We start from the raw sequence: 16,085 nt of genomic DNA, 5'->3' as shown, positions 1-16,085 counted from the left end.
TCCTCGAGTCTCAAACTGATGTCTCAAAACAAAATTAAAGGACTGATCAGTGATTACACCTTCCGAACATCAGACAATTTTCAGACTAACTTCTGCTTCAGAAATTTCAAAGTGAAACTCATATTGTCTTGTAAATCTGGCTAGCTTATTAAATCTTAAAAGTGTGCTCTTTCCCAATTAGCTCATTTTAATGCTGAAATTCTTATAGTAACAGATTACACTGGGAAGGTTTCAGTAGTTCCATTTAAATTTCAATTTACCTCATATCATTTCTGTATGCCACCCACAACACTACCACTACATATACTCATCAATGGTAGAACCGGCTCTCTACTGATTTCTGCATTGAAAAGGGTAAATTCCTCATTGCACTGCATCAAGATTCAAATGCACATTTCCAGTTAGTAATAGTGGCAGTTGTGTGTTTATTTCCTCAAGATTAAACTATGTCTTCAGAGTTTAAAGATCACATAAAACAGTACATAATCATTAAAAATGATAAGTTATGAGAGGGTTGAAAAACAGTGCTTTACTTCATTAAATTCTTAAATGGTGTGGTTCCTATTTATCTTATAGCATCAGCCTTTCCCTGGCTAATTATGCTATAGGCTGGCAGGTATAGTAGATCTAAGTTACTCATTTATTTCATTCATTTCCTAGAGTCATTTGCTTTCTAGTTCTAACATAATATGAGAACAGATAACTAGAGATCTGATAATTACATAGCATCAGAAATACATACCTGACGTGTTATCAATTTGTGGAGTGAAACAGGACAAAATCCTCCCTCTCCTGCCTACCAGGGAAACAAATTACTTATTTCTGCCCTTAGTAAAGCAGTCTCTACTAAACCACATAGTAAATACTATGAAAAGATGTTACTTCACCAAATACGTATAACTACCATTTCCAAGGAGACTGAAACACTTAATAGAGATATGCAGAAATGACCACAGCAACATTGGAGATTTTCATTTCAGTCGATTAAAATTCATGTACTTTTTTTCTAGTGATAGAGATTATGGGATACTGCAAGCAGTACTCTCGGCCCAATGCTGATGTTAGTAACTCTCAATAGGAGATGCGTAGACTTAAGGACTGCAGGATTGGGCTTTTCTGTACATTGATTAATTCATTTTTTTTTCTTTTTTTCCCCAAGATAATTTCATTTTATAATTAAAAAGAGCAGTCATCTCCATGAAACATTTTCCAATCTCTGAAAGCCAAGGTTGTAAGATATTTCAAGATTTCAAAATATATGTAGGGTATAAAATTTATTTATGTAAGCATTCAGATATGTTTAGTTGTAAAAGGTATTTAGATTTCACTACAAGCTTCAACAAGCATATACTACTAAAATTGGAAAATACATGATTCAGAATCTGCAGGGGCACAATTTAAAACAAAGGGAAAAGGAAAAAATTCTGTAGGAAAAAAATGAACAATTTAAAGCATTATATAAGACAAGATGTGTTAAATTTAAAATCAATCAAAAGTAGTACCATACTCAGAGAAAGCCAGTTTCAGAGTGTAAAAAAAGAGAGGGATATAAGATAAATGAGGAAATTTGGATATGTTGAGGTACAAATAATCAGGTATTTACTATCTTTCCATGGCGAACCCTTCAAATAAAAAAAAAAACCAAAGCAAAAATCACTAGTCACATAAAATAAAGAAAAGGCAACACTTACTTATGGCCTGTCAAATATCTACAGAAGCGTTGGCCATTTTGTACAGTGACTCATTATACAGGTTGAAAGGGCTTCAGTACAAAATGACACTATATACAAATCTGTACACAAATCCAACAGAACGTTTTTCCATCTCCCATAGGAGTTACCTTAAAGCAAGATACCTGAGGTTTCACAATATCTTCAGTGTCCTTATCACAAACAAATATATGTTGCAGATTTCATAAAAAGACACCTCTCCCTTGAATATGTGCATTATGGTTAAAAAAAACTATAGCTTTAAGAAGCTGAAAAAACAACACCCCATCTGAGACATTTCATTTTTGCTGTTGCACATTCAGGAATGTCCTTTCACTGAAGAGCACTCCATTGATTGAGGGGTAGATCAACGTGAGAGAGCACTTCAATGCTGACACCACAGGGTGCCTGTTGACTTAGAAAAATTCAGAAATAATACTTCAGTGGGATGAAGTACTTCCTCCAGTCAGTGAATATCTGGAGAGGAAAATAAATGGTTATTTTTGGTCACTCTTGTTACATAACAAATGAAGATTAGAGAGTCATTAAATTGTGCTGCTAAATAGGAACTTCCAGCTTTGTTCATTTCAGGATCATACTTAGCGCAACTGACACTCTCCTTTCTAAAAAAATAACTAAGCTTTAGACCTGAACACTACCATATAAATAAGACCGTGCAAGTGCATAACTATGCGTCTGTCCACCAGAATGGCATGGCTCTGTTCAACAGAATGACAGCAGCCAATTCTTAAATTTATTTTAAAGGGTACACAATAATTTAATAAATCCCATGTATTGTGGACAAATTTTATTTTTCATCCAAATCACCTAGTTTGGGCAACTTAGTAACTCAGCCATCTCTAAGTGTTCTGGGACAGGAAATAGTTTTTTTTTAACTAGACCTGCCTCCCTCCCACCAAAAGAAAAAATAGTTTTCCCATTCCAAAACTACTTAATTGGGGGGCAGGGGGTAGTTTAATATATTAAGTTTCACTAAATGTTAAAGCATATTAGAGACCAAGATATGCTCTTTCTAATCACTATACCCGAACCATGTTTAAGAACTTCCATTGTTCCTCAGTAATTATCACAACTCGCTAGGGCTAGGTACTGTACTTTAAAATAAAAAATCTTTTTAATGGCAAGAATTACTGAGATCCACCAGTGACAAGATAATTTTAGACACAAAATGTGTAAAGAAAAGAACTTGATACCATAAAAAGACTACACCTTTGTTCAAATATGTGAATAAATAGTAACTATTTAATATTGAGAATAGACTGAAATGTGCACAAATCAATGATATCATTTCACCTTCATTGCTGTGTTAGAGAGGAATGTCTGAAATCAGTAACTTGGATTATCATTAATGACTTGGATAATGGAGTGAAGAGTATGCTTAAAAAAATTGTGGATGACACCAAGTAGGGAAGGGTTGCAAGCACTTTAAATGATAGGATTAGAATTCAAATGACCTTGACAAACTGGAGATTTGGTCTGAAATCAAGAAGATGAAAATCAATAAAAGACAAAAGTGCAAAGTACTACGCTGAGGAAGAAGAAATCAAATGCACAAATACAAAGTACAAAATACAAATAACTAACTAGGTTATAGTACTGCAGAAAAGCACCTGTAGGTTTATAGTGGATCACAAACAGAATATGAGTCAAAAATATAATGCATTTGCAAAAAAGGCTAGTATCATTCTCGGGTGTATTAACTGTAGAGTGGTACATAAGATGGGATGCTCTTGTCCCACTCGACTTGGCATTGGTGACGCCTCAGCTGGAGCACAGTGTCCACTTTTGGGCACCACACTTTGTCCATATCTTTCTTACACTGGAGAGAATCCAGAGGAGAAAAACAAAAATTATCAAAGATTTAGACATCCTGGTTTCTAATGGCTATTATACAGTGACCAATATTTCATGTCCATTCAAGGTAGGACAAGAAGTAATCGGCTAAAAACTTCAGCAGGAAAGATTTAGATTAGATAATGGGAAAATCTTTCTAACTATAAGGATAATTAAGCTTTGGAATAGGCTTCCAAGAGAGGCTGTGGGATCCCTGTCACTGGAGATTTTAAGAACAGGTTAGACAAACACCTGTAAGAGATTGTCTAGGTATACTTGATCCTGCTTCTGCCCAGGGAACTGAACTAGATGACCTCTCAAGGTCCTTTCCAGTCCTACACATTTCTGATTATCTGAAACTGACAAAATGATGAGTATGCCTGAAAAAGCCTGTTATTCAAATGCAAAAACATTTTTCTGAGGGAGTCCAGTTTTAAAGTCTTTTAAAAAATTTTTGAAGACTTTTTGATCAACTTGTCATGCTCACTCAGTTTCAAAACAACCAAGAGAGCATGGGTGACCGATTATCCTATGTAGAAGGGGCTAAAAATTATGCTAAATCACTGATTATGGCATTAAAATTGAAAATGTATTTATCAGAAATAAACTGGTTTTATATTTTAGGAATATTAATTATTTTAACTACAAAATCATTGTGTTAATTACAACTTCATTAAATGAGTAATAATACAAGGAATTTCTTTGAAGTAATTTATACAGCACCATAAAATTAAATAGCAATGTACAAATACAGGTAAAGACAGCCCCTACTCCAAAGAGTTTACAATCACAGTAAGATAAGAAACAAGACAAGACTCTGAACAACAGATAAAGTATTAAGTAAAGAAAAAGCAAGAATTATTGATGAAAAAAGAGGGATTGTCTGAAGGTGTGCATTTAACAGAGGGATTCAGATGAGGAGTTAAAGGATTGCTTAAAGAACATGTACTAAATATTAATTCTTTATACTTGTCTCTAATAACTATAGGCAAACATATTATATTATAGATCAAATGTCATAGGTGGACAACGTGTCTCCTATGAAGCTTCTATTTTCGTAAGTTTATTAACTCACATTCTTCCTGTACAGAAATTTGGCATATATCAATACAGTACAAAAACTGATTAGCTGATGTACATAGTTAGCTGTGAAATATACATTTTTCCAGAGGTTTATACACTGCATTTCCTACAGTTTGAAATATTCTAAGAGGGGGTTGGTTTCTGTATAGCTCATCTGCTGCTGCAATGCATAGACGTAACAGTTAACGCTCAGTAACATCCTTTGTCCTTAATATACATTTAAAATGGCTTTTTAGGTGACAGTTTTTGTTCATTCTCTAGATAAGTTTACTATTAATACATTTTAATTACATCAATCAATGAACAGCTTTAAACTAGACTTGATAAAGCAATTTAATATTTTAGCAAATTTGCATTTTTTAATTTTAAAAGTAAATATACAGTGGTTGGTCTGACAGAAAGTTTCTGAAAGCAACCTGTATAATACATACCATTATAGCCATGGATGCTCAGTTACTATCAATATGTTTGGGTATTTCTCTAAAATACACAAAACTTAATTTTACATTAAGTGACCAGGGGCACCAGAGCCGACCTGACAGATACCACTGATGGAAAAATTTTCTGGAGGTGGTGCTTGGGGCAAGCATACACCTACAATGGAAAGGACATGAGCAAGCATTTGAAGAAGAAATTAAAGTTCCTGACAGGCTGAGAATTTGTTCTATTAATTAAATTTTCATAAACAACTTAAAAAGCACATAAAAATATTTTTATCTTTTATAATACAGAAATATCAATCAGTACTTTTATTTTACAAAGTATCTGGCAAATATTAAAGTAAATCTTGCAATTTTCTGTATGTCTTAATGCAAAGGTATTTTTATTGTTACCTCTGAAGCCTCTGTACAAGCTGCGACACCATCGTATCTGAAATGCCTGGACAAGCCTCCTCAGCTAAATAAATAGCTTCTCTCAGTTCGTCTATGGATCCCACGTTATCACCATATGCCTGACTTTTCTCTTTCAACTAAAAAATGGCAAAACTAAATTAATGTAATTATCTGACAAATATTTGTACATTTAATATAATGTGTCACTTTCCATGTTTCCACAGAAGTAGACTCTTGAAAAAACAGGGTTACTTACCAGTAACTGTTGTTCTTCGAGATGTGTTACTCATATCCATTCCAGTATAGGTGTGTGCGCGCCCCGTGCACAGATCCCCGGAACTTTTTTCCCTTAACTAGCCCCATAGGGTCAGCTCCGGCACCCCCTGAAGTACCGCGCTCATGCCGCGGTACATAGGGCGCTGCTGACCCTGCAGCCCCTCAATCCCTTCTTTCTGCCAACTCCGACAGCAGGGACGGAGGGTGGGTTTGGAATGGATATGAGCAACACATCTCGAAGAACAACAGTTACTGGTAAGTAACCCTGTTTTCTCTCTTCGAGTGATTGCTCATATCCATTCCAGTATAGGTGATTAAATAGCCATACCTTGGAGGTGGGTAGGAGTCAGTGTTGAGCTACTCTCACCAGTACTGCTCTGCCGAATCCTGCGTCCTCTCTCGCCTGCTGCACGATGGCGTAGTGGGACGTGAAGGTGTGGACCGACGACCAGGTCGCTGCTCTGCAGATGTCCTGCAGGGGCACTCCTCCCAGGAAGGCCGCCGATGAGGCCTGGGCTCTGGTTGAGTGCGCTGTCACAGCTCCTGGAAGCGGCACCTTTGCTCGCTCGTAGCAGGTCTTGATGCAGGCGGTGATCCAGGTAGAGATGCGCTGGGTGGAGACAGGTGAACCCTTCATCCGGTCCGCTACCGCCACAAACAGCTGCGTCGACTTCCGGAATGGCCTGGTCCGCTTGATGTAGAAGGCCAGGACTCGTCTGACATCCAGCAGGTGCCATCTCCGCTCCTCCTCCGAACCGTTTGGTTTTGGAAAAAACACGGGGAGGAAGATATTCTGGTTATAGTGGAACTGAGACACCACCTTAGGTAAGAAGGCTGGGTGGGGCCTCAGTTGGACTTTATCTTTATAGAAGACCGTGTAGGGGGGCTCTGAGGTTAAAGCTCTGAGTTCAGAGACACTCCTAGCCGATGTAATGGCCACGAGGAAGGCTACCTTCCAGGACAGGACGAGCAGCGGGCATGTAGCCATGGGCTCGAAGGGGGGTCCTGTTAACATGGCGAGGACCAGATTTAGATCCCAGGGAGGCACCGGGTCACAGACCTGGGGATACAGCCTCTCCACCCCTTTGAGGAACCTAACTGACATGGGGTGGGAAACAGTGAACGCCCCTCCATCAGCTGGTGGAAGGCCGAGATAGCTGCCAGGTGCACTTTCAGGGACGCCAGTGCTAGGCCCTGGAGCTTTAGGTGGAGTAGGTACTCCAATATCGCCTGTATGGGCGAGCTGGACGGTGGGACACCCCGGGATTCCACCCAACAAGTAAAACGCTTCCACTTGGCCCAGTACACGACCTGGGTGGAAGGTTTTCTGCTGCCCAGCAGGATATGTTGGACCTGCGCCAAGCAGGCTCTCTCTCCCTCCGTCAGCCACAGAGTCTCCATGCCGTCAGGTGGAGGGAGTCCAAGTCCGGGTGCAGCAGGCGACCCTGGTCCTGTGAGAGCAGGTCGTAGCGCCTCGGAAGTGGGAGCGGCGTGTCAATTGACAGGTTGAGCAGCATACTGTACCAATGCTGTCGTGGCCACGCTGGCGCAATCAGTATCATATCCGCTCTGTCCCTCTTGATTTTCAAGAGGACCTTGGGCAGGAGCGGGATGGGGGGAAACGCATACAGGAGGGGCCCCGTCCAGTCTAGGAGGAATGCATCGGAAAGGGAGCCCGGCTCGCGACCTCGGAGCAAGCAGAACCTCAGGCACTTCCTGTTCCAGGATGACGCGAACAGGTCCAGTTGGGGAACCCCCCACTTCTGGAAAATTGAAGTCTCCACCTCCGGGTGCAGTGACCAGTCGTGTCGGGGTAAGAACGACCTGCTGAGGCGGTCTGCCTCGTCGTTCCTGACCCCCAAGAGGTGAGAGGCAGAGATGTGAAAATCGTGCCTCACGGCGAAATCCCAAAGACGAATGGCTTCTTGGCAAAGGGCTGATGAGCGTGCTCCCCCTTGTCTGTTGATATAAAACATGGCTGCCGTATTGTCTATAAGGACCTGAATTGTCCTGCCCCTCAGGAAGTTGAAGAAGACTTTGCAGGCCAAGCGGACTGCTCTGAGCTCTCTGACGTTTATATGGAGAGCTTTCTTGTCTAGTGACCATAGCCCCTGGGTGCTCAGGTTTCTGCTGATGTGGGCTCCCCACCCGTTGTCCGAGGCGTCCGTTATTAACGTCACTGAGGGAGCCAGATCCCTGAAGGGAACACCTCTCAGCACCTCCTCTGGGTCCTTCCACCAATCCAGGGTGGACAATACCTGGGCGGGGACCGTCACTACCTTGTTTAGCCGGTGTCTGGCGGGTACATACACTGAGGCCAGCCACCTTTGGAGAGGCCTTAACTTGAGGCGAGCCAGCCTCACCACATAAGTGCATGCCGCCATATGTCCCAACAGCTGAAGGCAATGCCTGGCTGTCGTCGTGGGGGACCTGTGGAGATCGTTGATTATGGCGGTCATGGTCTCGAACCGGGTCTGAGGAAGGAAGGCTCTGGCCTCTCGTGCATCTAATATGGCCCCTATAAACTCTACGCGCTGCACCGGGGTGAGAGTAGACTTCTGCTCGTTGATGAGCAACCCCAGTCTGGTGCATGTGGTGCAGGTAAGGGCCAGGCTGTCCTTGACATGGGCCCTGGACTTGCCCCGGATCAGCCAATAGTCCAGGTAGGGGAAAATCTGGACCCCTTTGCGGCGCAGGTGGGCCGCTACCACTGCCATGCATTTTGTGAACACCCTTGGTGCGGATGAGAGGCCAAATGGCAGGGCAGAAAACTGGTAGTGGAATCCAGCTACCATAAACCTTAAAAACTTCCTGTGGTCTGGAAGGATGGTTATATGAAAATATGCATCCTTCAAGTCGAGGGCGGCATACCAGTCCCCTGGATCTAGGGTGGGAATGATGAAGGCTAGGGAAACCATATAGAATCTGATTCGCCTGATAAACCTGTTCAGGCGGCGTAGGTCCAGGATTGGCCTCAGTCCCCCCCTTGGCCTTGGGGATTAGAAAGTACCGAGAGTAGAATCCCCGTCCCTGTTCCTGTATAGGAACCTCCTCTATCGCACCTAGCATGAGGAGGGAATTGACCTCTTGTATGAAGAGTTGCTCGTGAGAGGGGTCCCTGAAGAGGGACTGGGTTGGGGGAAAATGTGGGGGGAAAGCTGTGAGCTGTAATGAATAGCCCCTGCGAACTATGCCGAGGACCCATTGGTCGGTGGTGATGCCTTCCCATTTGGCTAGGTATGGCCGAAGTCTGTGGTAAAAGGGTTTGGACTGATTGTGTGTGTGTGTGTGTGTGTGTGTGTGTGTGTGTGTGTGTGTGTGTGTGTGTGTGTGTGTGTGTGTGTGTGTGTGTGTGTGTGTGTGTGTGTGTGTGTGTGTGTGTGGGAGAAGTGCCACCCTCGTGCACCCTGTCAAAACTTCTTATGGGGTACATTGCCCTTGTTAGGGCCTTGTTGTGACCCCTGATGGGGTCCCTGCTGGTTGCGGCGGTTAGGCACCCGGTACCTTTCCCTACCCCTCCTGGGCTGAGTAGGTCTAGGGGGCAGCCTCAGTGGAGGTTGCTGCTGCCTCTGTGCCTGGGCCGGTTCTGGCGCCTCGAGGCCTGAGGTGTATAAAGTCCAAGGGATCTCAGGGTGGCCCATGAGTCCTTTAAAGCGTGCAGCTTTTCATCGGTCCTCTCAGAAAAGAGGCCGGAATAGTCAAAAGGAAGGTCCTGAATGGATTGTTGGACCTCCTGGGACAAACCTGAGGCTTGGAGCCAGGAGCAGCGGCGCATGACGATGGCCGAAGCGATCGCCCTGCTGGCTGTATCCACTGCATCACTGGCAGACTGCAGAGCCGCCCTAGCTACCGCCACTCCCTCCTGTAATACAGTGGCAAAGTCTGTGGCCTGGTCCAGGGGCAGCCCCGAGGAGAACCTCTGTAGCGAGGACCAGAGGTTCAAATTGTATTTACCCATAAGGGCCTGATGACTCGCTACCCTCAGTTGTAGGGCCGCAGTGGAATACATCTTGCGCCCATAAAGGTCCTGTCCTTGTCTTTAGGGGTGTTACCCTGGCCACCCTGGCGGTCCCGCTGGTTCACTGCATCCACTATGAGTGAACCTGGAGCGGGATGAGTATATAGGAATTCAAACCCCTCCTTTGGAACATAGTACTTTCTCTCAGCCCCCTTCGAAGTGGGAGCTACTGAGGAGGAAGTTTGCCAGAGGGTTTTTGCAATTTTCATTACCCTCTCGTGAACAGGCAGGGCCAGGCGTGATGGGCCTGCTGTGTCTGAAACACCAAATAGAGGATCCTCCTCCTCCAACATCTCCTTAATCTCCAGACCAAGATTATCAGCCACCCTCCTCAGAAGTTCCTGGTGGCCTTTGAAATCAAAGAGGGGGGCCCTAGTGTCTCTGGCTGCCGCCTCATCTGGAGAGGAGGAGAAGGAGGATTGTGGAATGGGTCCTGTGGAAGGCCCTTCCTCTGGGTCAGACCCCTCCTCAGAGGGGTGACTCTCCTGTGGGTCTGTTGTGGGGGGCATTGGTGGGGCCACCGAGGTATGAGCAGAGGCGGTCCCCGGCCCCATCTGAGTACCCCACGTCCCCCATATGGCCATTGCCAGGGGCCTTGGGGCCATGCAGGTACCGGTGCAGGAGCCTGTTGAGTTAGCTCCATCCTTCCCCCTTTACAGCCCAAGCCATTCAACCTGTGCTTATGGGCTCTGGAAGGGGAGCGGCTCCTAGAGGAGGAGGATCTTCGGTGCCGACGTCTGCAGTGCCGGTGAGGGGAGGAGCTGCTGGAAGAGCTGTAGCTGTCACAACCTCTCCCTCCAGACGACTTGCGGTGGTACTTCCCAGACCTAGATTGGGAACGGTGCCGCGGCGCTCGGTGCCGCGACAGGTGCAAGCGGTGCCAGTGGTGCCGGGGCTCTCGGTGCCGACACAAGTCTCAGTGCCGAAGAAGGCAGACTGGTCTGCGTCAAGGCAGTCGGTGCTGGGGAACGATGTTTAACCGGGCTCCGCACCGGAGTGCCAAAGCCCATACTCAGGTCCCCACTCGAGGCAGAACTGTACCGCCTTCGCCTCGAGCGTTTTTCCCTGGACCGCCCTCGGTGCCGCAGTGCAGGGGAGCTCGATGACTGGGAGTCGGAGCTGGGAGGGGAGCCCGCACTCTCTACCCTCCCTGGCCGTCAGGGGGGAGACCTCGACTCCTGTCTCCTCCACCCACTGGGGTAACCCAACGCGGGTTTACCCCGAGACACAGGTCCCGGAACCCTCGGCCGAGGGGGGGATGGAGGCGTAGTCAGGCCCATGAGGGCGCGTGCAGCAGCGAAAGCCTCCAGTGTCGACGGCCCTTGCAGAGGCGCTCCCCCACCCCCAGGAGTCAGGGGAGGCTCTCTGCAAGGAGATGCCAGTGCCGGAGTACTCTCCACGGCACGTGGCTGGGGCATCTCCTGTCAGACCCCCAGCTTTCCCGGTAGCAGGGGGAGTCCATGTGCGCGGCCTCGCGCCGCTTTTTCTTCTTTGGTGCCGATGTACTCGGTGCCGGTGCCAATAATGTCGGTGCTGATGTCGGTGCCGATGTCGGTGCCGGCGGAGCGCTCCGCACCGAGGAAACGCTCAGTGCCGCCGGGGAGCGCGACGGTTTGGAGTCCGGTCGAAGCACGGACTCCATGAGGATTACCTTTAACCAGGCATCCCTCTCCTTTTGGGTCCTCGGTTTAAAGGACCTGCAAATCTTACATTTTTCTTTCCTGTGTTGCTCTCCGAGGCATCGGAGGCAACCATCATGAGGGTCGCTCACAGGAAAGGCTTTTGCACATTGAGTGCAGGCTTTAAAGCCTGTGGAGCCAGGCATGGCTCCGCTCTAGCCCCTAAGGGCACTAACTACCTTTTAACTAACTGCTAACTAACTAATTCAAAACCAAAAAACTCTAACAATGAAGGCTAACACTAAGGGATGCTACTTGCATTTGAAATCAAGAGGCAGATGTTCCGTGTGACTGTCACAGGTGGAAAGAAGGAACTGAGGGGCTGCAGGGTCAGCAGCACCCTATGTACTGTGGCATGAGCGCGGTACTCCAGGGGGCGCCGGAGCTGACCCTACAGGGCTAGCTAAGGGAAAAAAGTTCCGGGGATCTGTGCACGGGGCGCGCACACACCTATACTGGAATGGATATGAGCAATCACTCGAAGATAGAATACATACATACATTCACTATGGTTTTGGGTTTTTTTAAATTTTATCATAAAGAGTCTAGTTACAGAAACATACTTTGTAATTCGAGATTTTTATCACAGGTCTCCAAAAGATCTAAGTCTTCACAAAAATAAGGTGATCATATAAGATGTGCATCCCTCAACCCAAGGAAACCAAGGATTATGAGGTTACAAGCAATTCTATTTTACAGGATTATAGAAAGGTGTAGTTGCATACAAAGTACTATTCTGTCTCTGCTGTGAATTATTTACTATTAATTTTGTACTACACTTTGTACTTACACAGCACCTTCCATGTGAGGATTTCACAGCACTTTAAACATGTTAGTTTGCTGAGAAAAGCAAGGTCTAACGCTCAACTCAGTGGCATTTATTTGTCTGTTACACAGTAACTTTTGAAAACGGCAGCTGATCTATTCCAAAATTTCAGTGAATGTTCTAGGCATCACTGAGCAGAATCCTATTGATTTTGATGCAAATCAGACCACTAGAAAAAGCTGTAGTCAGAGGAAAATCAAGCCCCCACACTCCCTGATGCTGCAGGCAGGGAATCTGCTGCTGCCTACACATATGAGAAGCAGCAGCTTAACTTGCTGCATTGGGAGTGTCTGTAGCCTGGATTCCAACAGAAAACAGAGAACCTTACTAGCAGAGTGTGTAAGGGGGTAAATGGGGATGAGACTGGAGTGGGAGAAGTATGAAACACGTGAGGGAGGAGTGGAAGCAGGAAGGACCAGAGAGATGGGGCAGTGGTGCTGGGAAAAGTAGGGACTCAGAGGGGCGTGAGGAAGTGGACTTGCTCTTGGGAGGGGAAAAGCGGATGCGAAGGCACAGACCTACGATGAAATCAAGTGGTGGGCGGTGGTGGTGATGGGGGAAGCAGGAACCCAAAGGGAAGGAACCATATGTGTGGGTGTGGAAGCAGGAAACCAGAATAGGGAGAATGGAAACGGGGAGGGGAAAAAAGAATGGTCCCAGGAGCGGGGGGAATGGCAGTTCTAGGAAAGAGGGGGACACACATACAAAGAGCACCCCTGCCATGGAGGAATGGGGTGGAACAGAGTCCCTGCCATGGGGAGGGGAAGGAGAGGAAGAGGAGGAGGACAGCACACAGAGCCCTTGGTGCGAGAGATGAGGGTAGCTGCAGGGAGACTCTAAAATAGAGGGACAGACGAGAGTGGCACACAGGGAGAATGTGTCAGGGAATGGAAGAATGCAGAATGCACTCTGGTGTTTGCAATGCACTCGGCCTACAGAAGCTATAAAGTGTCCAACCACCTAGTAAATTTAAGTCCCAACACCTCCATGAGGAAGGAAATTGCTATTCATCATTTTATAGATGAGGATGACAAGCTGACTATCTGTAGAGTCTGAATAATCACTGGTGCAAAGAGCACTCTGCTGGGTAAGCATCTGCTTTACTGTGTTCAGTATGCTTGCTATGTGGCATGGAAAGCTTCCAGGAGCCTCCTCAGTAACAGGGCTCCTTTGATTAAGTCAATACTTTTGGCACCCTCTACTTTTTCCACCCACAGGGGAAGTACAGTTAAGATTGAAATATTGTTTAAAAGAAAATCTTGTCCTCATTCTACAAGCAATGATAGAATAGGAAATGTTGCTTAACAACATCAAATACAGTGCTATAGGTATTTTTAAAGTAATTAATTCTACATTATGTCTGTCTTCCCCTTTATGTGTAAATACACTTACAAAAAATACAACTTCCACAGAATATCTGCATAAAATAGTTTGTTAGATTCCAGTACAAGTTCACCATTTTAAACTTCAGGGCTTTGAAACTTTTAAACTCTCTTAGGTTGGTGCACCAGGCAGAAGTTGGGGAGAAGTGAGGAGCTGAATGCAGGTTAGACAAAGACCCAATAATAGGAAAAACTGGTGCACTGCAGACCAAGCAGTAACACAAACCTCCCTTCTTTATTTAATCATCTCTCAGCTTTATTTTCTCTCCTTATTCTCTTCAATTAGCGCAAGTAATGTGGCTGCTCTGCACACATAAGAATTGCTGTAAACTCAAACTAGGGAAGAAACAGATGAGACACCAATTAACGAGAATGCTATTGCTGGACCATAAGGAGAGTTAAACTATTAGTTTCAGGATCCTTGGATATGTCATTCCCCAAAAGAGACAGATAGATCCTAGAAATAACTAAGTTTTCAGAGGCAGCTTACCTCTACAAATAAAGGAGATATAATTGCAGATAAACACTGAGACAAAGGACGCCTGGGGGTATCTTCTTCCTTTAAGAGAAAAAAAAAGTGACATCTGTAATGGAGTGAGTGCAATTAATTACATTGTACCTTCAGATAACTCTTGAGTTTAAGCTATTTGATTTCTGAAAATGCATCCTCATTGCTTTCTATATTTGTTTAATAAAAGACTTGTTCCAATACATTACATGTAAATATAAAAATCAATATGTAAACATGCACACACAAAGTAATTCATTTAGTCCATTATGTTTTAATACCATCTATCAAGATGTGTAAAGTGATTACATTATGTTTGGTGTGAATTCTCTATGAAGAATAATTGAAGATTAGGATTTTATGAGACAAAAGTATATTACATAACAATGTTTTTCTAAGCATGTACAATGAAGCTTACTAAAAATAAAAAGGGTCTGATCCTTCTCCCAATGTCTTGCTAGGTACAGATACAAAATGTGTAGATTAAGTCAACCATAATAAAATATTTAAAAACAACATCACATATATTTACAGAAAATCAAACTGAAAGAGCAAAAAAGTAATATACAGGATGAAATCATTTGGACAAGAGAGCTGTGCAATATAAGCAACAACTATAATCTAAATATTTTAAAAGACAGTTTAAATATTTAGAAATCTGCAAAAACTACCAAAGGAAGATCTTAAATCAATCAAAATTTGAAAAAAACTGTTGGATGACTAAATCAGATTAGTATATTTAGAGGTGTATTTTTCTAGTATTGCTTTTAGCATTAAACATTAATACGGTACCTTATCATTTTCTAGTTTCTGTGGCTGGGTTGCTCCATTCTCTATATTCTTGGGGTCTTTTTCTCTGATTGTAAAGATCCAGTCCCCTGAATCACGGCCACCTGAGGCCTCGCCATCTGTTTCACTTAAAAAAAAAAAAAAAAAAAAGACTAAGAAGTTTCAGAATTTTTCCTCTACTACATTAGTAATATTGATTTAGTAATGCCAAACTAAGCTTAAAACCTTCACATCTGAGAGTGAATTTAGGACACCAAGCTTCTCAGACCAGTGAAATCCAGGCATGTGGTAAGAGTGATTAGACTGCGTCTTTAGTAAAGATTTTGTTCGAATATTGAACTAAGATCATTTTCTGTATATTAAATAAGAGTAAGGAGAAAGACAAACATCAGTTTACTATCTCTGAAAACGGTTTCCGAAACAGTATGACACCAGTGATTACTTTTTATCGGTATAACAAATGCTAGCAGAGGGCTCCAAATTAGTGGAAAGCTGGAAAAAGTTTTTGGAAAGTTTAAACACAATTCAATCGGTGCTTGTTCAGCACTGTAGTAGGCTATGCAAAGAACCCAGGTAAGAACAGAGTCAAACCAGGCTTATTTGTATTTATTTATATTTAAAGTAATGAAATAATAAAAATACCTCTCCAAGGCTCTAGGTGCCCTAACAATTATGCAATCAATACAATTAAATTAAACCTCAGCAGCATTAAAATCACAACAACTCAGCCAGTCCCGAAGCCAATGAATGCTCTCTTCAGACTACATAGCAGTCTTGTAACAGCTGCAGATCCCAGGTGGCTGAGAGCACAGCCAGCACCCACTCTGCCTGCCAGGCCCTCTTGCTGGAACCCATTGTGGCTCCTCTCCACACTGCAGACGCCTGGGGCCAGCAGGAAGGGTAAAGAGCTTATTGGGGTACTGGGAGAGAGGCAGGCACTCCCAGCAGGAAGGAGGACATGGCCCATATATAGGGTCCTGCTCTGTCTGCTGGCACAGGCCTGCCTTCTGATTCAAACTGAAAACAATAAGCAGATTAGAGCGTCTGCTAGGGATTTGGGATTCTCCCAGGTAGAAAACTTATCTTCTGTGGCAATCCTTCAGTGGGATGTTTGCCGCAGGATGGGCA

The 16,085-nt window shown here is 44.3% G+C and overlaps 1 protein-coding gene across 3 annotated transcripts in view; it reads right to left on the bottom strand.

The window, feature by feature from the left end:
* Nucleotides 1-1,257: 1,257 nt before the first annotated feature.
* The window catches only part of STK24 (serine/threonine kinase 24), a 106,739-nt gene continuing 91,911 nt past the window's right edge, over nt 1,258-16,085 (bottom strand). The window contains exons 8-11 of one of the 3 annotated variants that reach the window (XM_067536794.1): nt 14,961-15,084; nt 14,151-14,219; nt 5,480-5,616; nt 1,258-2,186 (exon numbers count right to left, since the gene is read on the bottom strand). In XM_067536794.1, the coding sequence (XP_067392895.1) occupies nt 2,150-2,186; nt 5,480-5,616; nt 14,151-14,219; nt 14,961-15,084 (367 nt within the window). In that variant the 3' untranslated portion in view covers nt 1,258-2,149. Of the gene's footprint in view, nt 2,187-2,819; nt 3,550-5,479; nt 5,617-13,927; nt 13,997-14,150; nt 14,220-14,960; nt 15,085-16,085 lie in introns of those variants that run through there. The other 2 variants (XM_067536793.1, XM_067536795.1) reach the window with 2 other exon arrangements.

The sequence above is a fragment of the Emydura macquarii genome, unplaced genomic scaffold (assembly GCF_026122565.2).
Source record: "Emydura macquarii macquarii isolate MOO-44397 ecotype Brisbane River unplaced genomic scaffold, CSIRO-AGI_Emac_v2 contig_3671, whole genome shotgun sequence".
Classification (NCBI taxonomy): Eukaryota; Metazoa; Chordata; order Testudines; family Chelidae; genus Emydura; species Emydura macquarii.
The sequence above is the reverse complement of the archived record's forward strand: the minus strand, read 5'-3'. Positions and strand labels throughout refer to the sequence as shown.